Genomic DNA, 18573 nt, shown 5'->3' with positions numbered 1-18573 from the left:
CTTCCATCTTTCTTTCCTAGCTTCTTGGTCTATTTCTCATTCCTTACTCTCATTATTTTTATGTTTTTTCTTGCACAAATATTTATAAGCATGAAACCTTGACGTTCCATTCACTTCCACATAGAAATGGAAGGAGTATCATACCAACGGTTCCTTAGGATGAAAATTCGAAAGCTCAAAGATGACTATGTCAAATTCGAGCTTCGAGACACCAATGCCTTATAGCGATGCACTTTGTCACACAATGATTGCCAAGTTTCCCACCATTGCCATCGACCTTGTTAAAATTGAGATTAACTCCTATGTCCTCAACAATGAGTTCATCGCTTATCACCTTGATTCCTCTCACCACCGAACATTCCATGAGCGTGCACTTCTCCCGTGACTGTGGCACCTGCGATAGAGACGGCGAGTGCGATTATTGCTCAGTTGAGTTTTACTTGTGTGATAAAGGCTGATCAGGCTATGATTCACCCAAGCAGAAGTATTGATACGTGCACAATAGGGTTAATATTTTTCAATAGCTTGAAGGGCAAGAACATTGTGATATTTTTCAAGTATTCAATTAGGAAAGTACAAAATTATAAGAATCCAAAAGTATTCAAATTATTCATACTGAATACCACATTTGGAAGATAAGAAAAAGGAACGAGTCTTATTTTTATTGAAATTCGTAGGTCCAATTTCAATCATTATTAATTTACTTTTTAAAACTCATATATGAGATATTTTGGTGTGTTTTGATATTTTTTATGATATTATATAGATTAGGAGTCAAATTAACATTATTGACTAATAAAATTTTCTTATATGAAAAAGGATTTTGGCCTGCTAAAAGAATGGACGAAATTTACAGTTTTGAATCAAGTGAAAGACTACCAATGTTTCTTTATCCTTTTAGAAGCAAAAATTATAGGAGAAAGTAGATTTTATTTTAGTTAGATTATAATGATTTTTCTTATTTTATCAGGGTTAGTAATGTTGTCATTGTACTAGTAGGATTAAAATTAGTTTTCCAGTTTAAATAGGATTTCTTATTTCAGCTATAATTTATTTTTTCAATTTCAATTAGAATTTGTTTTGTTTTTCTATTCCAACTAGAATTATGAGATTTTTTTACTATAAATAATCTTATTTTGTACATAAGTAGAATTGATATTTATTTTCCATAATGAGATTTTTCTTAATTGAACTTAGTTTCATCTTTTATCCTTTGCAAAGATGAAAAATTCTTTGTGCCTCTATGGCTAGCAACTTATCAAAAATCTTTTTTTGTGGCATTGTAATATAGATTTTTTTGATCCATACTTAGTTACCTTATCAAAATTTTTTATAGCACTTTTTAGCTGGAATTATTGCTTATTATCTAAGTTTCTATTCACATTGCTTATTTAGGAATTTATCTATCGTAATCTAGATAAATAGAAATTTATCTATCACCGTCTCTAATATTAAGCTGGTGTGGAATCGATGATCAACATGTGATAAAAAATCATGTCATACAATTTGACAACGAACTAGGCAAAAATATTTTTCAATAGTTGCTTTATTACATTCCTAATCAACCAATATGACTATAGAGATTGATAATTAAGCGATAATTTCAGCTATAAAATACTATAAGGAATTCTTGATAAGTTAACTAAGAATGAAGTGATGAAATTTATATTAAAACACTACAAGAAAAGATCCTTGATAAAGTTGCTAAATATGGAGACATAAAAAATTATCATTGCAAAGGATAAAAGATGAATCTAAGTTCAACTCAGAAAATTCTCATTATGGAGAAAAAATATCAATATTTAACTTCAACTTATTCTTTATATACAAAATAAAGGTTATTTATAACAAAATATCTTCTAATACTAATTAGAATAGAAAAATAAACAATTCTAGTTAGAATAGAAAAATAAAGAATAGAAAAATAAATAAATCATAGTTAGAATAGAAAAATAAATAAATGTTAATTGAAAAAGAAAAAGAAAATAAATCCTTATTGAAATAGAAAAACATAAGATAATCATAATTGATTAAGGAAAACTAAATCTAATCCTACTAACCTAACTTCTTCTTTCCCCTTTCCCATAAAAGACGATCTGCATCAATTGACTATCAATGAAGAAGAAGATGTTGATGTCCCTATTAAGAGTTCCGGAGATATTCCGATCGTCACTTATGATTTCTATATGGTGGGGATGTTTCTCATATACAATCCAATCAATGGAAACAAAAACTCTTAGTTTTCGTATGAAATTTTTTTGTAATTTTTGACATTTTGATGGTTGCTTCTCAGTCAATAGACAAGGATTGGGAGGAGGCCTCTCGTTAATGTGGAAGAGTTATGTGTCTGTTTTTGTAGTTGGCTTTTCTTCAAATTTTATTGATTCGGTTGTTTTGGAAGGTAATGTTTAATAGAGGTTTACTAGTTATTATGGGTTTTCAGAATTGCAAAGACAACGTCAGTCTTGGAACCTTATTCAAGTTTTATCTCGTAGAAGCTCTCTTTCGTGGTTTTGTTCAGGAGACTTTAATGATTTATGCTCGAGAGATGAAAAAGAAGGAGGAATATTTTTGCCAAATTATCTTATGCAGAAGTTTAGACAGATACTTAGAGTATCTTTGCCAAATTATCTTATGCAGGAATTTAATTTTGAATGATTGTAAATTTTTGTTAGACTCTAGAACTGATATTTCTGCTAGATGAGTTTGTCGTAATACTATTCTAACTACTCATACTTTGACTAGAGAATCTATTAGGTATACTCTTCTCTCTGTTGGGATTATCTCTCTCTTTATTTGATGAAATTTTATTAATACAATCAATAGTTTTGCTTTCAAAAAAAAAAAAGAAATCATAATCTACCTAGAATACAAATAAAAATCCACTTCCTTCTATAATTGCCACTTCTAAAAAAAAAGAAAATATTGAAAATTTTCTACTTGATTTAAAACTGCAAAATTCATTCATCCTTTTAGCAAGCCAAAATCTTTATTCATATAGAATAATTTTATTAGTTAATAATATCAATTTAACTCCTAATTCAATATAGAATCATGAAATAAATTAAAACACACTGAAATATCTCATATATGGCATTCCAAAGTGAATTAATAATAATTGAAATTGAATCTACGAATTTTAATAAAAATATATTACTTTTTTTTGAACTGGAATAAAAATAGATTACTTTCTTTTCTTATATTCTAAACACGATATTCAGTATGAATAACTCGAATTCTATTAGATTTTTCATGATTTGAAACTTTTCATATTAAATATTCAAAGAATGTAAAAATTTTGACACACAATTTATTATTAAAAAATTTTGTCATTCACGTACATATTATATTCTCTTTTCTAATTGAGATAATGGGCATAACCATAAAATCATGGTCTAAAACTGCAAATACTTCTGCAGTCTGTGGCTTTTTGGAGGTCAAAGCAATGTATAAATGGATGGCCATTAAGGACGATGTGTTATTTGATAATAGAGAGAAAATAAGCAAAATAGCGGAGAAAATGATAAAATCGCACAAGATAAATGAAATTTGTTAGCCATTTCTAATTTCTAATAGGAGGATTAAATATTTATATTTTTAAAATAGTAGAAGATATGTTAATTATTTTTAAAAATTATAAAGAATAATTAGTTAATTTTTTTAAAAAAATTTAAAAATTTAATAATAATTTTTATATAAAATAAAAATTTAAAAATTAAATTATTTATTATTAAATAAATATGGACTAAATTGTGTGCTCTATAGAACCTCAGGAACTATGCTCTAAATTAACTTAGACATTATATGGGACGAATAAAAGATCATAGCGGACATGGGTTATTAATATTCACAGCTCGCGAATACTTGAAGAGTAGCGGACAGAAGAGAGGAGAAACTTCTACTCTCTTATTATCATCGTCAACTAGCACGCCCTATTTCTCTCCTTGTGTCTCCTCTAGAGTAAGCGCTATCCCTTGCTCTGTTTGTTTGTGTTTCTCATCTATAGGTTTTTAATCTCATAGTGGTGATCGGTTTCAGGTTCCTTTTGAAGCTATGAGGATTAATTGATCGCCGTGGTCGGAGATATTTCACCAGACAAGGAACAGAATTTTTAATTAAGTGGAGGTGCTCGTTTCGCCACATGATCCGTGTATATTTGAGCTCTGTTTTTTCAATTAAATTAGGGTTAGGGTTTTCTTCCCCGTTCCGGAGGCCCTAAATTCTGTTGTATTCTGTTGTTAAAGTTATATTATATATACTGCAATTGAATTTAGGGTTTGCTTTCTTTGATTTCGGATTTTTTTCTAAAGGTTTCGGGGTTGCTTGTGCTATTGTCGCAATTATTGTAGCTCCCTTCGTCCAATACTGTACAATCAACGATTATTTTTTCATTCCTAGTTTTTTTTTTCCTTTCCTATTTTATTTGCTTTTGTTTTAATATTTGTCGAAGGTATCATTAGTAAATATTGTGCGTGATATCCCCATATTCAAAAACTAAGAAAAAAGAGAAAGGCAAAAAAAAAAAAAAGCAAAGAGAAAGACCATTTAGAAAAACAACAGAATAAAAAAATTGTGAAAAGAATTGCAAATGGGGAGCCCAGGATTAAGCACCCGAAATAATGGGCGGCTTGGCATTACAGAACCCATTTCCTTGGGTGGACCAACAGAGTATGATGAGATAAAGACTCGTGAACTTGAAAAGGTTTACTTGTGGTTTTGTTCGTTGTGTTATTCATTATTGTGAACCTACCAAAGTTGTGGTTCTGTATTTGCTAAATTTTAATATATGTGGGCATGTACAGTTTCTGCAAGATGTGGGATTGTATGAGAGTCAGGAGGAGGCTGTGAGTAGAGAGGAAGTGCTTGGGAGACTGGACCAGGTTGAAATTTATTTCTATGGAATTATATAATTACTCCATATGTTAAAGTTTACTATATTTTCTTGAGGACTTATTAGTGCAATTCTTAATTTCTATCTGCTGTATAATTTTGTATTGGTAATGTAAATGCAACAGATAGTGAAAAATTGGGTCAAAGCAATTAGCAGAGCAAAAGGGTTGAATGACCAGCTAGTGCAAGAAGCAAATGCTAAGATTTTCACCTTTGGTTCTTATCGGCTAGGGGTATGCATCTAATCTTCCCGCTTCATTGTCAAGGGTTGTTTGCAATTTTCATTTTTCCTGCATGCTTTGTTTACTTAGAAGTAAGGGGAAAAGGTAGGCAAGCTGTCACTTGGTGCTCTACCTTGAGCTAGCTGATGTACTGAAGTTTTTTGTTTGCATGTGGATGGGGTAAATTATTAAGCTGTGGTCATACTTCTCTGCTATAGGTCTCAGCTGGTTTTGTATTTTTAAGTAATATTCTTAGGCCTTGATTGGTTGGGGCCTGAGGTTAACTCAGCTAGGGAATTTGAAGTTCCCAAAAAATTTGAAAATTGTTTCTATTTGGTAGGCATTTCTTCTTGACTTCTCGAGAAGTCAAGGGTTTTTCTTCCCTCACCTATAGTTAAGTTACTTCCTGAAAATCACTTTTCAGGAAGTAATACATTTGAACCAAACAAAGCCCTAGTTTTATTTTTATTTTATTTTTTTTACCTTTTTCTTTCTTGAATTCTACAAGAACGTGAAGTTCCATTTGGCATATTTTTGAGATGTATGTAATTCATTCATTTAGAAGATCCTTGTTTTTGAAGGTAATTGAATACAAAATATGCTAGAGATTGAGATCATATCCAGGAACTCTGCACTGGATTGTAGGTGGATAGGTCTCATTCTTTAATACTATGTAAACCTAACATGTCAATGTTAATGCTGTCCATGCACCTTTGACTTTTTTGGTTGCACTTTTGGCATGTGAAAAATTTAACTGCATAATGGTTTATAATCCCAAATTATTTATAAATCGCAGGACTTGTCCTTTAAGCGGAAGCTTCTTGCTACCATCATCTTTATTTTCTTTTCTTTTTAAATTTTTTTCCCTGAAGAGGTTGATTAGGAAATGGTAGGATACTAGGGGATGTTCTGGTTAAATGGACTTGTATACATTATATTGTTTTTTCTGCTGTTATTAAATGTCTGGGGATCAAAATATTTGATTGCTTCCAGTGATGGTGGCAGTCTATCTTGAATTGATGAAAGAAGCATGATTTTGCTCTAAGAAGCTAGCAACTATGTTATCTATTGTTAAAGAATTAAGAAAAGGAAATATTTAAAATAAAAAGAGGGAAAAGAAAACAGTTTAAGAAATATTTAATTATTAAAACCATAGTCATTAAAAAATGAGATAAATATTAGATTTTGAAGTTATAAAGTTTAACAGTCCCTTTAGAAAAAGAATCAACCGAATTGATGTATTCATATGTCCCTTTAGAAAAAGAATCAACTGAACTGATGTATTCATATGTCCCTTTAGAAAAAGAATCAACTGAACTGATGTATTCATATGTCCCTTTAGAAAAAGAATTGATGTATTCATATTGAATTGTAAGATTCATCATGATCCAGGTATAATTTTAGATTCATCCCATAGATTTGAATCGCTGGCATAAATTGAATGGAATTGTATGAATCAGATGGAGAATTGAAATATTAAAACAACGCACTTACAAAAGTGTGGTTTGTGGTTTTGCAGTAATAATTTGCTACCATGATGAATCATGGAGATCTCTACTTTAGAAATGAACTACCAAATAATAATATCAAAATGAAAAATAGAGAGAAATAAAAAAAATTGAAAATAGAGGGTAAATATCACTTGCTTATTTCTTAGAAAGAAAGAAAAAGGAACATGTTGTGCCATTATATAAATTCTACTAACATTTTTTCTTTTTTTCTTTAATTTTTTATTTAATTTCCTTTTCTCCAGTTTGCTCTTATTGATTTCTTTTTTGTGGTTCATTATATTTATCGCTTCTGCTGGTATTTTGTAACATTTTAGTGATAGTTTAGTTAGCTTCATGTTTTTTACTCTTATTCTCTTTGCTTTCCTCATAAAATCTCCTCCTGTGACAACTGATTGGTGGTCTAGTGTCACTTTGCATTTTTTTTTTCTTTCACCTGCCTGAGAGCAGAAGGTGAGTATGAAGTTTGACTGTTGAGGGCTTGCTGAATTATTTCCTAGTTAATATGCTGGATTGCTGGTTTCTAGGTAACTAATTTCCCATTTAATTGTTGACCCAATATATAAATATATGTGTGTATATATATATATAAGTTTATTTAATCTAGCTTCAAATATTATGCAAATCATAAAAATAGCAGTGTGGTTAGTAATCATTACACAGAAGGGGATGGATAAAAACAACTGGCTATCTGAATTATATGTTTTTTTTAGAAGTATATTGTCATTGAATTGATAAAAAAAGTGTTGCACTGTCTGTTGTGGCTTTTTGATTTATAAACTCTAAAAAAGATAAGAATTTAACTTTTAATTGATTCTGCTGTGTACTAAGATTAGTGTTTTCAAATATTTACTGCTGTCATTTCTGATTTTGTTGAATCTCTGTTCAAATATTTCTCTCCATTATTTCAGGTGCATGGCCCTGGTGCAGATATAGACACGCTTTGCGTTGGACCTAGACATGCAACACGAGAAGTGCGATCAGCTTCTGCCTCTTGTGGTGCAGCAAATTTTTAATTTCAGCTTTTGTGATGCTTGGTGAACTAAACATTGTTCTAATGTTGGTTGCAGGAAGATTTTTTTGGTGAGCTATATAGAATGCTTTCAGAGATGCCTGAAGTGACAGAGTTGCATCCTGTGCCTGATGCACATGTTCCAGTAATGAACTTCAAGTTTAAGGGTGTTTCTATAGATCTTCTTTATGCAAAGCTGTCGCTTTGGGTGATTCCTGAAGTAAGTTTTAGTTACCTTGACATATTTTGTTTTCTATGCATTTTACGTTAAAAACATTATCTTTTTCTTTATTAGATGTGCTTTGTTTCCTTATTCAGTACTATTGTCTTGTTAATGTAATATCAATGCTATACTTGTTTTTGTATCTTCCACAATACATGTAGAACAGAAGTTATGGACTAGGTGTGCACTTGATGTATATATATATTTTTTCTTTTCCTTGAAGTGTTTGCTATTTTTTATTTTTCCATAATACATGAACCATTCTTGCTTGAAATAACCAACAAAAAAAAAAAGGGAGAAAAGGAGATGGTGGTCTTTTGTGGAAGAATGTGGATGGTTGCTTCTTGCCTAGGTTGTTGAGGAGTATGTTTAGTGGGATGTTTGAGTTTAAAGTGTATACTACATGCTTCCTTGGGCTGATTATTACTTTTCATTTTCAAGACCCTATTTTCTCCATTTATATGTTTGATGTCATATTCATATGCAACCCTTGTTTTATTCTTGTTTATTTTTGTTTTTATATTGTAATCTATAGCTCATCTGGAATTTTGAACATTATTTTTTTTTTACAGGATTTAGATATTTCACAGGACTCGATACTACAAAACGCTGATGAACAAACTGTCCGCAGTCTTAATGGTTGCAGAGTTACTGATCAGATTTTGCGCTTGGTGCCAAATATTAAGGTTTTTTGACTTTGCTTTATATGTTAACCTTTCCCCTTTTCCATTTTGTTTTTTCTCCATCACATTTAATTTTTTCTAATTGTTTCTTTTCCTGAAGTGCAGAATTTCCGAACAACATTGCGATGCATGAGGTTTTGGGCAAAATGTCGCGGCGTTTATTCAAATGTATTGTTCTATGTTCTGCTGTTGATTGTTTTGCTATTGGTTACCATTTTGTTTCTTGTTTGTTGAATTGTTGCCCGTTCTTCTCATGTTCAGGTTGCAGGGTTTCTTGGTGGTATAAATTGGGCATTACTTGTTGCTCGAATATGCCAGTTGTATCCCAATGCTTTACCCAATATGTTAGTATCTAGGTTCTTCAGGGTATATACTCAGTGGCGCTGGCCAAATCCAGTCATGCTCTGTGCCATTGAAGAAAGATCTCTTGGCCTCCAGGTTTGGGATCCTAGAAGAAATCCAAAGGACAGGTTTCATTTGATGCCTATTATTACTCCAGCATATCCTTGCATGAATTCTAGCTACAATGTGTCATCAAGCACTTTGCGGATAATGACAGAAGAGTTTGAAAGGGGGAATGAGATTTGCGAGGTAAGATTCTGTGATTCATGAGAGATTCTCCATCCAAATTTAATGAACATGGAGATACAGTTTGAAGCAAAATTTACCTTCTTTCCTTTTCCCGATGGTGGAGAGTAGACAAGTGAGCCTTCTGTTTATCAATTTATTTCTGGAAATTTGTGAAAGTGGACAAAGGGTTTTATTGAATTTGTTTCTGGTTTGTGCAGCGTGTCTTTCATTAGGCATTTTTTCATATTTCATTCAGCCATCATTGGCATTAGTTTCATGGTTTCTGGTGCTTGCAGGCTATGGAAGCAAACAAGGCTGATTGGGAGACCCTTTTTGAGCCTTTTTCCTTCTTTGAAGCTTATAAGAATTATCTACAAATAGACATTAATGCAGAAAATGAGGATGATTTAAGAAACTGGAAAGGTTGGGTTGAATCCCGTCTCCGTCAGCTTACACTGAAGGTGGAGTTTCTTTTTCTCCCCCTTCCCCTTTGGAAAAAATATTTATCTATTTTCAGCTCTCTTCTGTGAGTGGTCTATTTCTGTCTAATGTATTCTGATGCTCATCCCAGCTGTTTATGTCTAACTCAGATTGAGAGGCACACCTACAATATGCTTCAGTGCCATCCACATCCAGGAGAATTTACAGACAGATCTAGACCTCTACATTGTTCTTACTTTATGGGTTTGCAACGGAAACAAGGGGTTCCTGTAAATGAAGGGGAGCACTTTGATATAAGGTTAACTGTTGAGGAATTTAAACACACTGTCAATATGTATTCTTTATGGAAGGTTGGAATGGAGATCCATGTAACTCATGTAAAACGGAGGAACATACCTAGCTTTGTTTTTCCTGGTGGCATTCGTCCATCTCGTCCATCAAAAGCAACTTGGGATAGCAGGCGAAGTTCAGGTGAAAAGTCATCTGAAAGTAAAGGAGTTTCAGATGGGTTGGATGATGGGAGGAAGAGAAAGAGAATTGATGATAATGTAGCAAATACCATTAAAAGATCCAGCTCTGCTGGCTCTTCTTTGAATGGGGAAGTTAACGAGGGAAGCCCTTCTGTTGGAAATGTCTCAGTAGGAGGTGGCCTTGCAAGTGCAAATGTGATAGGGGAGCCAAGGGAAGTAAAAACTGAGAGTAAAATAACAGACATCATAGATAATTCAAAAAGCTTATCAGGGAATCTTGCTCAAAATGGAGAGCTTAATCCACAAAGTAAAGATTTTTCTGCCACCAATGATGCTCCTTTCTCTAAGGAGGCTGAGAATATGGCAATTGAGAAAATAATGTCTGGTCCTTATGTTACAAACGACACCTTACCGCAAGAACTTGATGAGCTTGATGATTTTGAATATAGAAATCAGGTAAAAGATTCTGGGGGTAATAAAAAAGACAGCTTAATGGAATCTACATCAGCAAATATGGCAGCAGCATCATTGGCAAATGTAGCTGCATCACCATCACAGATGTCCAGCAATGGAGCTGATTCATCTACTACTTTATGTCCAAGTGGAGGCTTGGAGGAGCTTGAGGTCTTTTCTGCTCTATCTAGAAGTGTTAGATTGTTGCTTTACTAGGTTCCTATTGCAGATCTATTTTATGGTTTTATTTTGTTGTGTGCCATATCTCTTTTTTTATGTTGTGCTTGTCCTGTTCTCTTACACTTATGATTCCACCATTAGGATTTAAGAATGAAGATTATTTATTTATTTTTTCTGGTTGGTAGAAAAAATTTCCGTACTGTTTTTGAGATAAGAATGCCAGTATACTATTTGCACCTGCTATTAACGAAAAAGATCTGTTTTGGCCATTTAGGATACTTTTTGTGAATGACTTTTTCTACTTCTGTTTTTGTCTCTTCTTAAGTATCTCTTTAAATCTGGTTTATCCAAACGTTCAACTTGGTCACCAATAGTCTCCCTTTGTATATTAGTCTCATCTAGAGTAAAACGTTCTAGAGTTATAGGACTAGAAATCATTTCTTCTCTCTCATTGTGCTCTTTCTGAAGAGGTGATGGGGTAGTATTGAAGTAAAGTTCAGTCTCTCTATATTTTCTAGATGGAGGGTAGTAACACTTGTAACCTTTCTGTGTGGGAAAGTACCCAACAAACACACATTTAATAGTTGATGCGAAACCCCAGCGTATTAGAGATTGAAACAACACGTACCCTAATAAAAAGAACTTAGTTCAGAAAACAATTCTCCAATCTACAGCACCCTTAGTTAACATGCAATTAAGAACACTTATAATTGATTGATTTTAAGAGTAGCAAAAATAAGAACCATACAAGTTAGTATCAAACATTATTCATGATGCAATGTCAAGAACCAAGACGTCTCTTAAGCTCTCAAAGAAGAATCACATAAAGCAATTGTATTGAATAAGTGATAGTCTGTCTACAGTATGGAAAAAGAAATGCTTTATATAATCTAGGGCAGCCTAGTCTAATTAAAAAAAGAAAATAAATAAAAATCTAAATAAAAACTCATGATCTATGCCACTACCCACTACTATGCATGGATCCATGATTTATGCCACTACCCACTACTGGTTAATTATCAATTGCTAAATAACTACCCACTACTGAATTAGTAACGAGGAATCTGTTAATACAAATACAAAATTTGAATCGTCAATGACATATTCGGCCTAATTGACTTGGAATGGCCAGATTGTTCTTCAACTTCAAAATGAACTTGCAAAGTTTCAACATATCCCTTCATAAATCCTTGAAGTGCTTCCTTCAACCTCTTGGATCTCAACCTTGTAATTGGTCCTTGAGGCAATGCTGGTTCATTATTTTTGGTGGTGTTGGTTGTGCTTACATCAATAGCCCTCGGATCGAGCTTTCCACCTATCCTAGTATGAACAAATATGTGCAATATAAACATTTTTCCTTTGTAGCACCTTTAAAGAGATTTTAAAGGCAAAAGCTTTGAGAGACATTTTATTAATGAGATAAGTTGCGGCTAAGATTGCATCTCCCCAATAGATTTTTGGAAGGCTTATAGTGAAAAGGAGAGATCGGGCTACTTCTAATGGGTGTATTTTTTCTTTCAACAACACCATTTTGAGCACTAGTGTAAAACAACTAGTTTGATGCAGTATCCCATTAGACTATAGACAAGTAGAAAAACGGCCATCCATGTACTCTGTACTATTATCAGTTCTCAAAACTTTTGTCTTAGCATCAAATTGAGTACAAATTATCTTGTGAAAAAATTGAAAGCAAAAAACCAAATAACTTTTTGCCTTTATTAAATAAATCCAAGTCATGCGAGTGCAACAATCAATAAAAGTAACAAACCAACGATTACTAGATAGTGAGACCGTTTGAGTAAGTCTCCAAACGTCAGAATGGATGGTCTCAAAAGGGATCGTATTCCTATTGTTATTGGAGGGATAAGAGATTATTATATGCTTAGCATACTCACAAACATCACAAACTAAAGAACCATATTGAGCCTTGAAAAACAAATCAGGATAAAGTTTCTCTAATACAAAGAAGGATGGGTGTTCCAACTATTGATGCCGCCATCCTGATTTTTTCCAAAAAGAGCTCGAGGTGAATTCAAATTTAGATTCCCTTCCAATATCGTGCAGTCTATCATTACCAATCCTCCTTCCGGTTTGAAGGTCCTAAATACTGAAGGTCCTAAATAACTCTACGGTCAGGACAAAATTCAATTTTACAGTTGAGTGCTTTGGTAAGAGCACTAACAAATAAAAGATTAACAGGTTAACAAGGAACATGAAGAATAGATGATAACTTGATATTTGGAGTATAAACAATAGAATCGGTTCCAGATATAGGAGTGGAAGATAACTTGATATTTGGAGTATAAACAATAGAATCGGTTCCAGATATAGGAGTGGAAGAACCATTTGCAATTCTGACAGTGTCTTTTTGTAAACATGGAAGGTAATTGAGTAAGCTTTCAGAGGAGCCTGTCATATGTCTATTTGCACCAGAATCAATAATTTATGAAGCAGAGTCAAGAGACGAAACAAAAGCATTATAAGAAGTCCTTACATTACCTACACAAGTTATTGCCATTTCAAAAAAATATCACCCAACGCTGCAATGCCCAAGCCGAATCGACGCTAGAAAAGAGGCGAAGCTGTTGGATCTCGTCGGAAAAGGTCATACGCGCCGGCGCGTGGTGTTGGAGCGAAGAGAGAGGAAGGCACATGTGGGCTACACGCGCTTCGTCCGGTCGCCGGAATTGGACAGGAGGCTGATCTCGGCCGCGATTTTGATCGGTAGGGGTGGTGACACAAACAACTCACCCTAAATAGGTGATCTAGAGACGACAAATTTGAGATACAAGAAGTTGTAAAAAAAATTTTAAACCGACAAACCGAAGCTGCAGATATGAGATCTAGGTTCTGATTCCATGTAGAAATTGAGAGGAATTTTTTATTTTTCTAATTAAATTGATCTTTATAAGTTTTGAGTATTTATACATAAAGAATCAATTCAAATTAGAAATAGTTACAATAAGTATAAAATCCTTTAAATGAAGCCTAATTAGAATTTCAAAGATTCGAATCTCCTAATTAGGAACCTTCTATGTTGGTCAACAAGGATGAACTACGGCTGATTGCCGAGGATTAAGGTTGTATTTCGGGTTATAAGAGGAGACCGGTTTTGGCGATAAGATGGGCTGGTTATAGTTGGCGGAGGCTAGTTTTGGTCCAGCATTGTAAGCAACGTTGGGCTGAAGCGAAGGAATTTTGGGCCGATTGCCACCGGTTTGCGGGGCCTGTAAGACCAGCTCTTGTAATCTAGCTTGTTCAGCGGCCTCAAGCATCGTCACTGGTTTAAACATCCTTGATTGCTGCAATTTCATTCCTCAAACAGTTGATAAAGCTATTGACGAAATATGCTTCTGAAAACAGGGGATTCAATTGCTCCATTTGGTACTTCATCTTCTCGAATTCATCCTGATATTCAACCACCGTATTCGACTGCGAAAGCTCTTTGAAAGCGATTACTATGTCTTCTACCACCGTTTATCTGAATCGAGCTGCAATGACGGTGGAGAACTTTTCCCATGTCCCTGTTTCGTTCGCTTTCTTCCAACCAGAGAACCAATACTCGGCTTGTTCAGTCAAATACAAGCTCACCAAATCCACCTTCCGATTGATTGGTACTTCATAAACCTCAAAATACTTGCCGCATTTTTTGAGCCATCCTTCTAGGTCTTGTCCTCCAAATACCGATAACTCCCTTTTCCCTGCTCAGATACCCATGTCCTTGTACCTCTATATGGGTTACTTCTCCTTCCCCATGTCTACGAGGCAATGGTAATAATTCTCGAGAATCAATTGGAACCAGATCCGTTTCAGCTTCCTTGCACTTAGCGCCCTCTTTCATTGCCTGTAATAACTGATTCAACTGGTTGCAGGTTTTAATATGCTCATTTCTCGATTGGTCGTGTAGACGTTACTGTTCTGTGCGGACTTGTTCATGAAGGCGGCGTTGTTCCTTATGAAATGTCTCGAACCGAGCATTATAATCAGAGTTCATTGTCTCCAACCTCTGACTGAGTGCTATCATTTGCTCCTCCATTGAAGATGCTTTCGTCTCTCCTGCTGACGGTGTTTGGCTTCTTTTTGTGCTTCCGCTCATCTTTCGCTATGAGGCCACCCCGTGGATCGTTGCCAGTGTATGATGCAGGAAGGGAGAGAGAGAGAGAAAGGGAGAGAGAGAAGGAGGTAGAAAGGGATGTGTATATTTCTCATAAAAATTTATTCTGTTTTTTTCCTTTCTACGATATATACTGATATTATGTAAGAGAATGCATGCAAATCAATTCAGAATATTCTTTTAGGAGAACGTTATACTAAACCCTATTTGTCTAGCTCATCATAGCCTCTTATTCTAGAATTCTCTCTTCTGCGATGGTATGTGACATCGTCACTTTAACCTTTTTGTACATGGATGTTAGATTCAATAGATACTTGAATAATATGAAGTCTAGTGATATTTTCTATTTTGCTTTCAAGTTTAGTTGCTTCTATGTAGGTTATTTAGATAATGCAAGATTAAGAATCGTTGCCTAACGGTAACAAATTTGATCTTTATATTTCCGATTTGTCTTTACTATATATATATATATTGGTCATATTGCTCTGGTTTACGTGAGCTTTCCAATTCTTCTGAAAGTCTTGTTTTTTTGGTATGGTATTTTGAAGCCTGATGAACTGATGGCACCATTTTCTGGTGGGTTATCTTATGCTGCACCTGTTGCACACCCGAAGCCGCTTATCAGGTAATTTGCATAGCTGTAATACCGAAAGACCAATGAATATTAAATGTTAGGTTACATGTTTTGATCCTCAACTGCTTTTTGTACTGTGTTGTTTTTGCTGGCAGGTTGAACTTCACTTCTTTAAGTAAAGCCAGTGGCAAAAGCACCTAGCTTGAGGGATAACCATCAAGCTGGAGCCCATGCCTGTCTCTTTTTTCTCTCTTTTGGGTACAACGTTTGTTGTGTAAGAACAGTATTAAAAAGGAGGGAAAAAAAACCTACGTTTGTAACATTGACATCCTATAGTTAATAAATCTTAAATTTTCGAATCTCCCCATTTCCAGAAATATTTGATTAGTTGAAAAGCGTAATTTCCTATACGCAATTTCCAGGCTGATTCAGAATTTGAACCGGTGACCTAATTATCACTAGAATAATTTGGTCTTTTATCTTATTTTATTTTATTTTTTTACTTTTCTGCCCTAAACTGTAATGCCAATCACTGGATGATTTTGATCGAGAAGCAGCCACTTTCAGATTCCCTTTGGGCAAACAGACGGACGTGTAAAAGGGAACAGGAAAATATATGATTTCTAAATGGCAAAAGAATAATTTACTAGTTGGTGTTTTATTTTTTTATTAATTTTAGTCATTAAATATTTTATTTTTTAATTTTTATAATTTTAAAAAATTTATTAAATAATTTTTTAGATTTTTATGAATTTTATTAATTAAATTTTCTGTGTGGACACTTTAAAATATTTTATAAATTTTTTATAATATAATTAATAAATAATTGAGTAATAGACTTTTTAAAATATTAAATACAGTTTTAATATATATTTTAAAATTGATAGATGAATTAATAATTTATTTTATATTATAGAAATTTAATAATAATTTTTTTTAAGTAGCTTACTAAATAATAAAAATAATTTATGAAAGTGAATTTTTTAAAATTAAAAATATTAAAGAATTTATGAATGTACCTTGTTACGAGACTGACGAATTCAAAATTTTTGTTGAGGTTGAATTTTAAATTTTATTCAAGGATTCAATTTTAATGAAAATAAAATTTGCAAAATAAATATATATTTAAAAAATAATAAAATATTATAATTAAATTATAATTCATTTTTTTATTGATTAAAATATATTAATAACAATTTTATTTTAATATTTATAAATATATCTTTCAATATAAATTTTATTTTTATTCTATTATAAAATTAATTTTTAATAATATTTATTATAAAAAAAAACTCTTTCCATTATAATCATAACTTATAAAAAAAATAATATTATTAAAATAACATAATAATTAAATATAATATTTACTATAAAATTTATTTTTTAAAATTAAATTATTTAATCCATTAATTATAAAAATAATATTTGATTTATATTTAAATATTTTTAAATTTAAATTATTTAACCTATTACTCATTAAATTTATATTTTTAAAAATTAAATAGTTCATAAAACTCATTAATTAATAAAATATTACTCATAAAATACTTTTATTTATAAAAGTTTAAAATTTATTTCTCTTTGCACGCAACTCATACACTTTTAGAAAGAAAGTTATGACCCTTAAAACTTTTATCCGTCTTGGTATCATGAAAGTTAATAACGTAAAGTTCACGTTGAATAATATATTAAGACATAATACAGTCATAAAAAAGTCTTCAATTACTATCAAATAGCAAATATCCCTCTACAAACTATGTTAAGTTAAATACACACATTTGTGTCTAGAACCTAGCGCCTAGCCTTTGGAGGAGTGTTCATATATTTGATAGGGCGCTGGTTGAAAAGTTTCTATGTATCCTTAGTAGGAACTCCATCAATAATATTGAGATGGAAACAGTTATGGTTGACCTTAAAATTGCTAAATTTCTGGAATATACTGTGAATGGGATAACAAAGTTGTAGTGGATGTCCTCGATAGCTCAAATTAAGAAAACTCCATTGCTTCGAATTTATTTGAACTAACTTAAAATTTATCGATAAATTTAAAATTCATTAATAAATTTAAAATTCATTAATAATTTATTAATATTTTTAATAAATTTTAAATTTTATTAATAATTTATAAATATATAAAATAATTGATATTAAAATTTATTAATAAACTTAAAATTTTTTAGTAATTTATTAACAAATTTTAATTCGTTAATAAAATTAAAAAATATTGAATTTACTAATAAATGTCGTCTATTAGTAAATTTATTGATAAATTTAAAATGAAATTATGTGTATAGTTTATTGATAAATTTAAAATGAGATTGTATGTATAATTTTCACTTTTTTTAAAAAAATTTATATTTTTCCATTACCAACATATTTATAATATATTTTAGATCCGTCGATAATTTTTAGAGAAATAAAAATTTATATTTTTAAAAATATTTAATAATAAATTATAAATTTATTACTAAATCTATTAATAATTTACATTTATAAATATAATACCACCTTATCTCCTTTAATCATTCATTCATTTTATCAGTTTTTTTTTTTTTATTTTCTTTTTCTCTTTCATTTTCTTTCTTTTTTTTTTTAATGACTTTCTTTCATTTCTGTAATACCCGGCGAGAGTCCGGCATCGAAATTCCTGTCGTTCGGTGGAATCCAGGATGTCGGAATCTTTAGACGGGTGAGATTTGTGGTTTTCTAAAAGTAATCTAGTATGTTTTCATGTTTTAAAGGTAAATGGAACTAAGTGTTTGAAAGAAAAGAACCAAGGTAGAAAAGCCAGGTTCGGCCGCCGAAGGAGACATTCGGCCGCCGAACATGCATGGTTTTCGATTTCACGTGTGGCCGCCGAAGGTGGTCTGGCCAGCCAACTATAAAAGGCCCTCAGTCAGTTGAAAGGATAAGTTTTGCCGTTTCTTTCACTTTCTGAGGTGAGACCCTGTCCTTCTTCAGTTTTCTTCATGTTTTCATTACCTCATGCAAAGATTTGATTGATTTTTATAGGTTTTTGAAGGTTTTGAGCTAAAAACACAAAGTTGTGAAGTTTGGAGAGTTTGAAAGAGAGTTGCTCCAAAACTCCACGTTAGGATCGTTCATCTTCTTGGTTTCAAGAGGTAAGTGAAGATCCTGACCTTGTTTTTATGTTTTCTGAAGGTTTTATGAGGTTTTGGGAGAGAGTTGCATGAATAGGGTTAAAAGAGAGTTTTTGATGATTTTGTGAGAAAA

General features: G+C 32.2%; 1 protein-coding gene across 3 annotated transcripts; it reads left to right on the top strand.

The window, feature by feature from the left end:
* Positions 1-3799: 3799 nt before the first annotated feature.
* On the top strand, positions 3800-15700 carry LOC110616008 (nuclear poly(A) polymerase 1). Of its 3 annotated transcripts, none has more exons than XM_021758304.2 (13): positions 3800-3960; positions 4039-4125; positions 4803-4880; positions 5016-5123; positions 7531-7593; positions 7690-7851; positions 8427-8540; positions 8643-8705; positions 8799-9128; positions 9404-9568; positions 9698-10642; positions 15314-15390; positions 15495-15700. In XM_021758304.2, the coding sequence occupies exons 6-13, from the start codon at positions 7717-7719 to the stop codon at positions 15538-15540; spliced, it is 1875 nt and encodes a 624-aa protein (XP_021613996.1). In that variant the 5' UTR covers positions 3800-3960; positions 4039-4125; positions 4803-4880; positions 5016-5123; positions 7531-7593; positions 7690-7716; the 3' UTR covers positions 15541-15700. The 3 variants fall into 3 exon arrangements, with proteins under 3 accessions (XP_021613996.1, XP_021613994.1, XP_021613995.1); XM_021758302.2 differs by having other exon boundaries at positions 4039-4702; XM_021758303.2 differs by lacking the exons at positions 15314-15390; positions 15495-15700 and adding an exon at positions 14524-14686 and having other exon boundaries at positions 4039-4702.
* Positions 15701-18573: the final 2873 nt, after the last annotated feature.

Source organism: Manihot esculenta, chromosome 5 (assembly GCF_001659605.2).
Source record: "Manihot esculenta cultivar AM560-2 chromosome 5, M.esculenta_v8, whole genome shotgun sequence".
Lineage (NCBI taxonomy): Eukaryota > Viridiplantae > Streptophyta > Magnoliopsida > Malpighiales > Euphorbiaceae > Manihot > Manihot esculenta.
The sequence above is the reverse complement of the archived record's forward strand: the minus strand, read 5'-3'. Positions and strand labels throughout refer to the sequence as shown.